Source organism: Centruroides sculpturatus, unplaced genomic scaffold, assembly GCF_000671375.1.
Source record: "Centruroides sculpturatus isolate CEXI.00-Female unplaced genomic scaffold, Cexi_2.0 scaffold1251, whole genome shotgun sequence".
NCBI classification, from domain to species: Eukaryota; Metazoa; Arthropoda; class Arachnida; order Scorpiones; family Buthidae; genus Centruroides; species Centruroides sculpturatus.
The window spans coordinates 188858-202014 of record NW_019385594.1 but is presented as its reverse complement, the minus strand read 5'-3'; the positions used below and the strand labels follow the sequence as shown (position 1 = coordinate 202014).

The window sequence follows — 13157 nt, the reverse complement described above, 5'->3', positions numbered from 1 at the left end:
GTTGGAATGATACAAAGAAAGAAAAGATAGCTTCCTTGAGCAGATTATCATCTGTGATAAAATGAAAGTGTAACTTCACACACCTGAGAGCAAATGTATGAATATGGAATGAAGGCATAAGAATTCACTATATTCAAGGATCTCAATCCCAGATTGTCGCAGATTGAAAAGTCATTGCGAAATCTGGGAATGAGGTGGCATCATGTACATCAATTTTCTGGAAAATAAATTTACAGTCAATTCCCATTATTATTCCAATTTGTTTGAAAGCAAAGACAAATCTACCCTGTGGAATAAGTGACTTGAAACTATATTGGAATCATCCTGTTTCATGACCATTTACAACTCCCTACTGCTATCCACAGTGTTCAAACACTGACATCTCTTGATTGAGAGAGAAATTCTAGATCACCTACCATATAGATCCAATCCTTCATGGTGTGATTTGTGTTTGTGTGATCAAATATTTGAAGCCATGAAAGAGCATTTAAATCAGAAATTCTGTACCAACAAAAAAGTTTGAGCTATTGCTCAACTGGCTACAGCAGTCTCCAAATTTTTTTATCAAGGGAATACAATTACTACTATAAAGATGGAACAAATGTGTTGTGTTACCAGAGAGTACATATTTCATCCCTAAGAATGAATTTGTTCTTATTTTACAAACAAAATTCTGGGTCAGTTCTGATCAGCCCTAGTCAATACTTTGATTTAAAAGGCCAACAATTACCTCAAACCTCTCATCTTCACATCTGTAAATATATTCTTCATATTGTGTTTTTCGGGAACTGACAAAAGTGGAATCTTCAGACCAAGAAGGAAATGATACCCAAGTATCATTAAGAACCTATAAAAGATATTTTAAATTAAAATATAAAACTTTATTTTTATGCAAATTAAAGGTTTGTTGTATTTTAAATGTTAAATTACAAAATAAAGTATCCAAATATGAAAAATTAGTCAAAAGTTTCCTGTTATAAATTTTATGATATAATATAATAAATTTAGACTGGTTGAATAATTTTAACTTAGACAACTATTATTAATTAAAAATGTAAACTAACAAAATTTGACAAAGCATTTTAGATATTTGCAAATACAGTCAAACTTCTATATAGTGAAGTCACTAAATCCTAAATTAAGTTTACTGTAGGGATATTTTGTTATACAAAAGTTACACTTTTTGGTAAATAAATTGTTATTTTAACATAATTTTTTCATTATTTTATGTAATTTAAATTAATATAATATACAGTAATAATGTAATATAAATACAGCTTTAATTTTAAGTAATTTTACACTTATGTATTAAAACACTTACAACTTAGTAAATTACATTTTCGTAAAAAAAAACTATAATTTTTTGTTGCACAAAATTAAAAAATGCTCTTTTTCATAATATGCTTCACACTTATTAAGAGCAATAAAACTGCCTTATCTACAGTGATGTAAATGCAGGTTTTAGCATATTTTTTCATAACTCTTGCATCATCAACTAATTTCAAAATTGATTCATGATTTGTTATTATGGTTGATAAACTACTACAGAAATTCCAAACTTTACTATGTCTTTCTTTTTTGAGTCTTTATCAACTTTCTGCAACACATTAATTTTTTTAGTAATGTTTAAACACTATATTAACTGTTCTTGAAATTCCAACTGGACAACATATTAAGTAAAACAGCAAAACCATTTTTTAAATGACACTATGTCTCGGTGAGTGCAAGCAATGCATGTGCAAATCTCGCACTTGTGCCTGTTTGTAGAAACAGTCTCAGCATTTCATATTTTCTTTTGACCCAGTTCTCGATCCCCTGACTACCTACAAGTGTGGTTTATTTTGTGCGCGCATGATTTGGGCACCAAATACTCTGTGCCAAATTGCAACTCCTGACATGTACAGTACTCCTTCATACCTCTAAGGTGGGCAGTGTGATTTTAGAGACAAGACATAGTCTCGTCTCTAAAATCACACTAACCTCAAAAATTTGTCCAACAGTTGTCAAAATTATCACCTTTAATGTTTTTGATATTTGCAAATTGTAAATTATTTATGTCAACAACAGCATTTGAATCTAATCTCTCCCCTTCTTTACAACTGGTAGTCACATGAGGGGGGGTAGATTTTATGATGGTTTTAAAAACTAATGGACCAGTATTTCTCACATCTGGGCCACAGTTTCCCGAAGGGTTTACACATTAATATCTGAAACTGAACCTAAATTCGAACTGAACACAGATGGAGTAATTGACTTTAATGATCGATGGCCCTTACAAATTTTTTAAAAATTTGTTAAATAGAAATTTAACTTTGTTATTTAGAAACAATTTTACATTCATTTTTGGCTGAAAAAAACAGTATGCCATGCAAAATTTCATTATATTGAAAAAATTTGTTATATATAAGTTGGTAATATGGAAGTTTGACTGCAGATAGTTTAAGCAGTAGATTTATCATTTAATTTTTGATGATTTTGAAAATTAGTAAACATCAGCAATCATTCTGTTATTAAAGAAACTTAATAAATGATAAAAAATATTAAAAATTTATTATTCGAAAACATTCAATTGTTTCTATTATGAATGATTCATAGGAAGTTGAAAAATCACCTAAAATTTATAAATTATAAAATCCAAAATAATCAAAATATTTATTAATTTAATATTTAATAAAACAGAATTAAATGTTTAGAACTTTAATTTAAAAATAATAATTTATAATAATAATAATAATAACTCTCCCGTGGTCATCATCTGGTCGTGGTGGGAGAGCCCAGTAATTTTACTGAACCATAGGGCAATGCAGGCTGGAGCACAAGCTCCTGGTAGGGACAGTCATGCCAGTAAGGTCTATGGGGAGAAATGACTAAGAGTGACCACACACCCACATTCTGTGGAGAAATTTATGATGGTAGTAACCAGATCTAAGTATGATACCGGCTCGGACGTCGCCCGGGTTAACAAGGTCCGCGTTCATGGGTTAGGCAGAGGCTCACGTTCGAAAAATAGGCTCCAGTCTCCCTTGGTTACCGGTGGTGAAAGCAGCGCCGGCCCAAGCATGGCTACTGCAATGCCCTCAACAGATGTGAGGAATCAACCTAGCCTTGGTGTTTCTGTGGCAATGCATCCACAGACCACAAAGGCTGGAAAACCACGCCAACGGATGAAATGGACAACAGAAATGAACGAGTTTATCATCCGCACTTACTACACCATCACAAGACTCGAAACAAACATGACAGCATACAGACAACAACTACACCACATATTCACACAACAATATCCTCACCTCACTGTCACCGAACAAAGGGTTGTTGATCAAAAACGAACAATTATACACAACAACCTTATCCCACAAACAACACTTGAACTTATCAAACAACAGGTTGCTGATCAAATACATCAACAGACAGAAACATTTAACATTAATGAAGATCACGTAACCTGTCAGGATAATCCAGCAACAAGCACTGATTACAGCACACACACAACAAGTACCACTAATGATACTGCAGGCACTTCCCCATCCATCACTGATAACATAGACATAGAATTAGTTAATACGCTCTCACTTATATTTCAGGAAACACTCATTAAATATACTGGTACAGATCCCACACAAAGACCACGAATACCGAAAATCAACACGTCAAAGGTAGTAGGAAAAACACTAAATTATGTAAACACTCACTTACTACCAAACTACATTCATTCAATTTCTACACTCTCAGACATTCATACATTAGTTTATGCTGGGGCAGTCACAGTAGTAACACACCATGGACTGAAAATACACTCACAGACAGACACACACAAAACACAATTCTATCACAAGCCTGCCTGGCAGAGAAGAATAGAAACACAAATAAATGACATTAGACAGCAATTAGGCAGGCTGACACAATACACTAAAAACAACATAACACCCAAATTAAAGAAACAACTCAAAAACATTTTCAAGAAAATCAAAACTCACACAAAACATGAACATCACAACACACACATTACAGAATACATTGATACACTAAAACAAAAATCTGCAGCTAAAGAACGTAGACTCAAAAGATACAAAACATGTACACTGCAAAAACAACAAAATAAATTATTTACAAACAATGAAGAACTCTTTTACAGACAAATTGGTAACAAAACAAACACTGATACACAGCACAGTGGCACACCAACAGAAGAAGTCACAACATATTGGTCTTCTCTTTGGTCCAGTGCTGTCACACACAATGCTGATGCAGGTTGGATTGAGGAGGAGAACAGAAACTTGCACAACATACTAAATATGCCCTGTGCTGAAATAAACGTACACGACATTCGCTACGCTGTTAACAGAACACACAATTGGAAAACACCTGGTGTAGATAACATTCACAATTTCTGGTACAAAAAATTTACATCACTGCACCAGGAACTAGCCAAACATCTAACACACACCATCATCAATCCACAAGACATGCCAAAATTTCTTACTCAGGGCATCACCTACATGAAACCTAAAAACAACAAAACCACAGACCCCACACAATACAGACCAATTACATGTCTTCCAACACTCTACAAATTATTGACATCCTGTATCACAAACAAAATATACAAACATGTTGAAGAACACGACATTCTTACAGAACAACAAAAAGGTTGCCGTAGAAATCACAGGGGATGCAAAGAACAGTTACTCATAGATTCAGTCATTCTACGGCAAGCACACAAACAACACAGAAACATACACATGGCATATATAGACTACAGAAAAGCATTCGACAGTGTTCCACACAGTTGGCTGCTACATATTCTACACATGTACAAAATACATCCATCACTCATTGCATTCTTCGAAAACACTATGCAGCACTGGAGAACAACACTACATCTCAGGGTTAGTAACACTTCCATACAAACAAACGAAATATTCATTAGGCGAGGAATTTTTCAAGGAGATTCCTTGAGTCCTCTCTGGTTCTGCCTAGCCCTGAATCCATTATCCAACATGTTAAACAACACGCAATACGGCTACAATATCAGACACGAAAAAACAACACAGTTTACACTCTCACATCTCATGTACATGGACGACATAAAACTTTATGCATCCACACAAAAACAACTTCATCAACTCCTACAAATCACACATTCATACACTAAGGACATACAAATGGAGTTTGGCCTAGACAAATGCAAAAAACTTCACATAGAAAAAGGAATCCTGAAGAAAGAAGATTTTGCACTTGGAAATGGAGACGTTATTGAATCCATGGAAGAGGGCGAGTTCTACAAGTACTTAGGATTCCAACAGGCCAAACTAACAGAACATACACAAATAAAGCAACGATTAATTAAAGAATACCAAAGTAGGTTAAACGCTATACTTAGAACACAGTTAAATGCAAAACACACAGTTAAAGCAATAAACACATATGTCATCCCAGTACTCACATACTCTTTTGGAGTTATACATTGGACTCACACAGATCTCGAGCAACTCCAAAGGAAAACAAGAACAACACTTACTAAGCATAAACAACATCATCCTAAATCCGCCACAGAAAGATTAACCCTTCCACGTAAAGAAGGCGGACGTGGCCTGATTGACATAGTTAACCTTCACTACAAACAAATACAGTCACTGCGAGAGTTTTTCTACAAGAAACAAGAAACATCACAGTTACATAAAGCAGTAACTCTAGCAGACTCAAATAACACACCATTAAACTTACACTCACATCATACAGACATGACACAACACATAAAAAGCATAGACACCATCAAGCAATCGTGGGCTCGAAAGGCACTCCATGGCAGGCATCCTTATGACCTGGCCCAGGATTTTGTTGACAAAACTGCGTCAAACAGCTGGTTAGATCGGGGATGCCTCTTTGGGGAGACGGAAGGATTCATGATTGCCATACAGGATCAGGTCATAAATACTAAAAACTACAGAAAACACATACTCAAAGATACAACACTCACAAATGACACATGCAGAAAATGTCACATCATGCCAGAAACTATACAACACATCACTTCTGGTTGCAAGCTCTTGGCACAGACAGATTACTTACATAGACACAATCAAGTAGCAAATATAATACACCAAGAGCTTGCAAAGAAACACAAATTGGCAGACATCCACGAACCATACTACAAGTATATTCCACAGACAGTATTAGAAAACAACACGCACAAAATGTACTACGACAGAGCCATAATCACAGATAAAACAATTTACCACAACAGACCAGACATCACACTCATTGACAAACACAATAAAATCACATACATTATAGACATAGCCATTCCAAACACTCACAATGTACAAAACACATGCACTGAAAAAATTAGCAAGTACACAGAACTCGCCCAGGAAATAAGGCATCTGTGGAGGATGGGTAAAATGCTTATTGTACCTGTTGTTCTCTCCTTTACAGGTGTGATACCACACACACTACACAAAAGCCTGGGAACATTACAATTGAATAGAAATACATACATAAAAGTACAGAAGGCCACTATATTGAATACATGCCACATTCTTAGGAAATTCCTGAATACAGACTCTGACACACACATTTAATTTTAGTTTTGTTTTGTTTGCTATGCCTTGACTCTTGTCCGGTATAGTACACAGCCAGCGGTGTAAACCGAGTAGAACCCACTAAACCCAACATAATAATAATAAGCTTATTGTACCTGTCGTTCTCTCCTGTACAGGTGTGATACCACACGCACTACACAAAATCCTGGGAACATTACAATTGAGTAGAAATACATAAATCACACTACAGAAGACTACTATATTGAATACATGCCACATTGTTAGGAAATTCCTGAATACAGACACACACACTGACACACTTATATAATTTTAGTTTTGTTTTGGTTGCTATGCCTTGACTCTGGTCCGGCATAGTACACAGCCACCGGTGTGAACCAAGTAGAACCCACTAAACCCAACATAATAATAATAATTCCCATAATACCCACTAAACCCAAAATAATAATAATAATAAGAATAAATGTAAAATCTAACCTCTTTGCAAAGAGGTGTTCGACCACTGCATTTCAACTGAACATAATTTTTGGGCAAAGCTCTGTAACTTGCTCCATATTTTTTACATGATGAATAATCTAAAAATAATTAAAAAAAACAAGTTAAAGCAATTTAATTAATGAAAATTATATACCAAGAGTTCTGTAAAAACTGAGATTTTAACATACCACACATACCAATTTCCATTGCAAAATCACCACCAATTCTTTCTCTTTCCTGGCTAACAGTTTTATTAGTGATACCATCTATGGCACTTCCTGACTCTTTATGACCAATAAAATCTTTGAACCATTTAAACAGTTCATTGTATTTCCTATAATGTTGAGTGTTAGTATTTATAAATAATATATAAATATAATGATGTTAAAAATTTTACCCAAGAAAAGGTGTCACCAAATGAACCAATTCACTTCTTGAAATAACTTCATTATTGTATACTACTATACATCTTAAAAAATTCTCATAAGCTTCCTGACTTCGTAGTGCTTTTCGAACCTGAATTCAAAATTTTTATTAAATTTATTTATTTAATTAATATTGCATTGCAATAGAATAGACTTGAACAATTTTTGATGGATTTAAAACTAAACATGATGAGAATATAGCAAATTCCCAACTCTTTTCTTGATATAACTTCAGCAATTTCATTCTGTTTTTCATATTTATATGCTTTATTATTATAAACAGTTATAAAATAAATAAATAATTTAAATACATTTAAATGTTTACTTTTATAAATTTGTATTAGAATACAATATTTAAAAAAGTTTATTAAATTATTTTATATAAAAATAAATTTAACAAACTAATAGTAAGAATATCAACTTTTTGGAATCAATGAACAAGTTCAAACTTAATTTATTTTTAAGTAAAATAAATGTAGTTTAGTCTTGTTGATATCATGCCAACATTTTTGACATGTTCAATGAAGTGTCCATACTATTTTAAGCATCTTTGAGAATAACTTAATTTCTTTAAATTTACTTTAGTAATATTTTGAAGTTCTGTGTTAGATCTCTCTTTAAACACAATATTTCTGAAAGAATTCAGAAAATTAGTTTCTCAAAAATAAGAGACTAAAATGATTATGTCTGGAAACATTTAAAATTATATTTTAAAAATGTGAATAAATTTTTTGATAAAAAGATAAAAAAAAAACTTCAACATTACTTTAATACAGCTCAATAATTGAGTAAAGTATTAAGGCATGTTGTTATAAAGACAAGTGAATAAAATCTGTAAATTAAGAAGTGATTTTTTTTCCTATAATAAGAAAGATAAAATCTTGCTTTAAAAATGCTCTAATTTTTTTGATAATCTGGATTTTATGTATAAATTGGTTCAAAAATTATATTAAAAGAAATACAGAAGCATCCTGTTCAAAAAATAGTCCACAAAAACCAAAAGGAAAAAATTCTTTCATCCATCAGTTCAAAAAAAAACATGCATATAACATTCTCAAAACTAAATAAATAGGTTATTTTAGAAATAAATTAAATTAATGAATAAATTAACACCTGAAATAATATTCAAAAACAAAGTGTGCATTTTTACCTAGAAAAATGGGTAAGCCCATTCCAGATCAAATTCATTCATCTACCAACCAAAAATTCCAGCACTAATGACTATCATACTTAGATATATTTAAGAACTAGATTAGAATCTAATAAAAATTAACTCATCTCAATATGAACTTTGAAATGAGCTAATTTTTATAATCTTTTAGACATGAAAAGAACTCTTTAGAAAGAAATTTCAAAAACATTTATTAAAATTGAAATGACTGACATTTATTATGATTGAATTAAATTCAGTTAAATTTTATCAAAAACATACATTGTCTTAAAACAATGCAATTCACTGAATAAGTATTTAGAAAATATTAAATAAACTTTCCACTATTTATATTAGAGTTGTAAGAATTTCTTATAATAGCTTTAATATTACAAGACAGATTCCATACTTTTATGTTTATGTTTCATGTTTATGCCTGTATGCTAGATTAAAGCAAAAATGCACACAAAACTTCAAATATTAGATATGTTTTCGATCTACAACAAATGTAAAATTTGTCTACTAACTTACTATTATATTAAGATGTTTTATCCCTGAACTTATTTTCTTAATACAGTCAAACCTTCGGTTTTGAATGCCTTGCTTTTCAAACAATTCAGTTTATGAACTAAATTTTGAACTAATTTTTGTACCCAGTTGCTGTATGATAACTTGCTTGACAAACAAACTATTTGGCAGAGCTGGCCATCGTGAGATAATCTGCAAGTTAGGAAGTTTGTCCCTAACCTTTCAGTGGTGTTGGAACAATGAGTCCTATTCTCTTGTCACTAGATGGCTATCTGAATTTGAAATAATAAGTAGGAAGGCTGTATATCGAGTGGGAAAACTGTGGATAAGTCAATAGGGTGACCGGTCCTAGCAATAACAAATATCAACACCAATTAAATAAAACAACAAATTTAATAAGTAACATAAAGGAGTTAAATATGAAGGCTGTTTCTTTTTCAACCTCCGATGATCCATAAAACAAAGACAAGTGTAAATAACAAAATGAATTTATTACCAAAAGTTAGGTGCAAACATGGTTACTTTTCGACATAATCACTGTGAAGATTAAAGCATTTGTCATAAATTTTCCATCCCCTCTTCAAAGAATCTTGCCGCCAGTGAATCAAGATGGCCTTAAGATTATTTTGAAGATCATCATTAGTCTCAAACCTCTACCCTCCTAGCCATGTTTTCTGTTCAGTAAAGATGAGGAAATCGCTCAGCACTAAATCGTAGCTTCCATCACCTTTAAACACGCTGGGTGTTTAAAGGTGATGGAAGACTTCCACCCAGCTTAAAACTTTTTAATGTGTGAAGACTTCCACCTCTTTCCTGAAATGAAAACGTGGCTAGCAGGGCAGATGTTTGAGACTAATGATGATCTTCAAAACAATGTTAGGACTCATCTCATATTGGTGGCAACATTCTATGAAGAGAGGATTTTCAAAGCTCTCTCAAATAGACAAATGCCTCAATCTTCACAGTGATTATGTCAAAAAGTAATCATGTTTGTACTTAACTTTTGGTAATAAATTCATTTTGTTATTTACATTTATCTTTGTTTTATGGATCATCAGAGGTTGAAAAAGAAACAGCCTTCATACATATACAAAGGTTACAATCAACAAGTTAGAAACTTAACAACTAATATACTGAGAGAGAGTTTACATAAATCTATATTGGATACCTCTTAAATAGTCAAATGTCTTTCTGATCCTGGTTATATGAAAGTCAGTGAGACAATTATGGATCTTCTCAGGATGAGGAGATGGGAGATGAGAGCCTCAGTTCAGCTTCTAGGTGGAGTCTGCCCTGAACTTGAGTGGGAGCTCCTTATATCCTCATTGAGTGTGGGAATTTAATCAGGTGACTTACACTGTAGTGATACTAAGTTCAAGATGTGCCATCAATTTGACGGATGAGGGCCGTAAGAATTTGATGACCCAGGCAGATTGTTTATATTCTCCAACAGGTGCTGTGACTCTTCTTACGATATAATTTAAACAAATTTGCAGTTCTTAGATGTCAACAATCAAGTGTTGGTATTTATCTTATAACCTTCTCAAAACAAAGGGTGAGACTGTTGCTTTTGCTAAGACATTCGCTCGTCTCTTGTTTATCTGACCAGAGGGCAACAGAAATGCCAGGTGGAGATCTGGGTTTTTTCCATGCTACAATTAATCTAATTACTTAATTGCCCCCAGAATCTCACACCACCAATGGTCAATTCCCTATATTTCCCATGTTCAAGAAAGTCAACAGCCCAACCAATCAATGACAGGACTACTGATTCAGAACTTAGTTGTGCCAAGATTCCGTTGCATCACAATAAGAATCATCAATGACATTGCTATTTAAATTACATTTCAATGTGCATGTAGGAAAGCTACCGTGTTTCCCCGAAAATAAGACAGTGTCTTATATTAATTTTTGCTCTGAAAAGTGCACTAGTTCTTATTTTCAGGGAATGTCTTATTTTTTCCAGGAAGAAGAATTCACATTTATTATTGAACAAAAAAATTCCCAAGTCGAACTTAGACGAGAGTGACGTATATCCGATGTGTTAAACTGTCGCCTTTTTATAGCGTCAACAACGGACTCGATGATCAATTAGTGCTTACTGAACTGTAGCACTGTGCAAATGTAATGTGGCGTTATTCCCGGCCGACCAATTAGCCATCACCAGCCGTAACGTTATGCAAATCTGTGATTCCCAAGCCATAGTCTTATGCAAATCATGCTGTGTGGCATAATTGTCTGCTGACCAATCAGTGGCTGTACTTTCAAAAAGCCAACGGCCATTTTCAACCATCTGTCAATGACCGATAGGACTAAAAAAAACTTCGCTAGGTCTTACTTTCAGGGGGAGGTCTTATATTTCGCAATTCAGCAAAATCTGTGCTAGGTCTTATTTTCTGCGGATGTCTTATTTTCGGGGAAACACGGTACTACATTTGTATTTTGGTACACACCACAGTTGAATTTAAATCAAATTAATTAATAAAAACTATATTAATTGACATTCATGTAATATAAATGGCATTCAAGAATTCATGTTTAAATATGTTTAAGTTACATTAAATGACAAAAATTTATTATTATTATTATTATTATATTATAAATTGTCATTGGTGTGACTCCAGAGTCTACTGTTTGTGCTCGAGGAGGGAGGATGTGTTAAATTGTGCTCTGTGGAATTTTTGTGATTGTGCCGAAAGTATTAATTGCATTACATCTTAGAGGATACTAATGTAATCTACTCTGGATCCTGGTTCGTTTGACATATATATTGTTAAAGTATGCTAATTGGGAAATAATTAATTAATTTTTATTTTAGTAAAATTCTATCGGGGGGTTTAATCTCTGGGGGCGGCATCAAGGGGTTAGTTAAAAGTTAGCTTAGGCAATAAGATCCTAAAAGGGGGTAGCGCTTAATATTAATCAAATTATAAGGGTTTAAGGTTTTACAGTGGAGATTAAGTGTTAAATTTTAAATTTTAGACGGCTATAATGGACTTTAACGGTGTTTTAACATCCTTTAGCGAATTTTTTTAATGGGTGTAATGGCTATTAATCACAGCAACTATAACTTTTATTTTGACGGTTAAGGAATTAATTGTAAGAATAGATTTAACTTAATTTATAGTATAACGGAATTGATTATTTTAATGATGCTATTAATAATTTTCGTCACTTTATCGAATTTAAATGTAATATTTTACTTTCTGGGGTTAACGGTCACGTTATTAAGTTTTTGGACAATATAATAGTAAGTTTTAAATATTTTTGGTGTATATTTATTTTACTCCAGCACATCTAGGTGGGGTTAGGCATGTTACATTTCAGAACTGTTAAGATAATAAATTACGAGGGGTTGCGGGGGAGACGAGGAGAAGGAGTGAGAGAAAGGGGAGAAGTGCAAGGGGAGAAGTGAGGCAGGGAGTTAGAGTTTTTTTTTTTTCCTTCAAAGTTTTGTGTAGCTAGGCCTAATTTTAGGGTTAGCTCAGCCTTGGTAAGTATTTTCTTATCTGCCAGCCAGATTATTTTTTCCCTCTGTGCTGCCAAACGTCAGTTTGTCGACACAGAGTCTCTCGGGCATTGAGCCTCCTGTTGCTACCACAAATACATCTACACTACATCTTTCCTGGCTGGCGGTTTCTCTATATACAATTACATTTTGTACTACTGCACTTTTGTGTTCAAGTGTGTTAACTGCTCATCATGGACTCTCGTATACTCTCAATATTTCTTGAGGATGCTTATCGTATCGCCGATGAAGTTAAGGGGTACATTGTGGACAACCCTAAAGGGCGCCTCAGTACCGAGGCTCATACAAGATACTTCTCAAACCAGATACAGAAGATCATCGACCTGGCGGAAACCACCATCAAAACCTGCATACTGGTAAAACCTGTGTCCTCAGCTACAAAGGAAGTTTCTCCAAGTGAACCTTCTTCTCAGGAAGGATCTGAGGTGCTTTCACATACCAATGATAAGAAGAAGAATAAGGCAGCAAGTGCTCCTTCTGGTAGC

At 33.5% G+C, this 13157-nt stretch overlaps 1 protein-coding gene across 1 annotated transcript in view; it reads right to left on the bottom strand.

Moving 5' to 3' along the window:
• The window catches only part of LOC111640411 (paired amphipathic helix protein Sin3a-like), a gene marked incomplete at its 5' end in the record, with an annotated part of 52760 nt that extends 45198 nt beyond the window's left edge, over positions 1-7562 (bottom strand). Inside the window, 4 exons of the mRNA XM_023386424.1 lie at positions 731-847; positions 7041-7138; positions 7238-7374; positions 7438-7562. Coding sequence (XP_023242192.1) covers positions 731-847; positions 7041-7138; positions 7238-7374; positions 7438-7562 — 477 coding nt within the window. The remainder of the gene's footprint in view (positions 1-730; positions 848-7040; positions 7139-7237; positions 7375-7437) is intronic.
• Positions 7563-13157: the final 5595 nt, after the last annotated feature.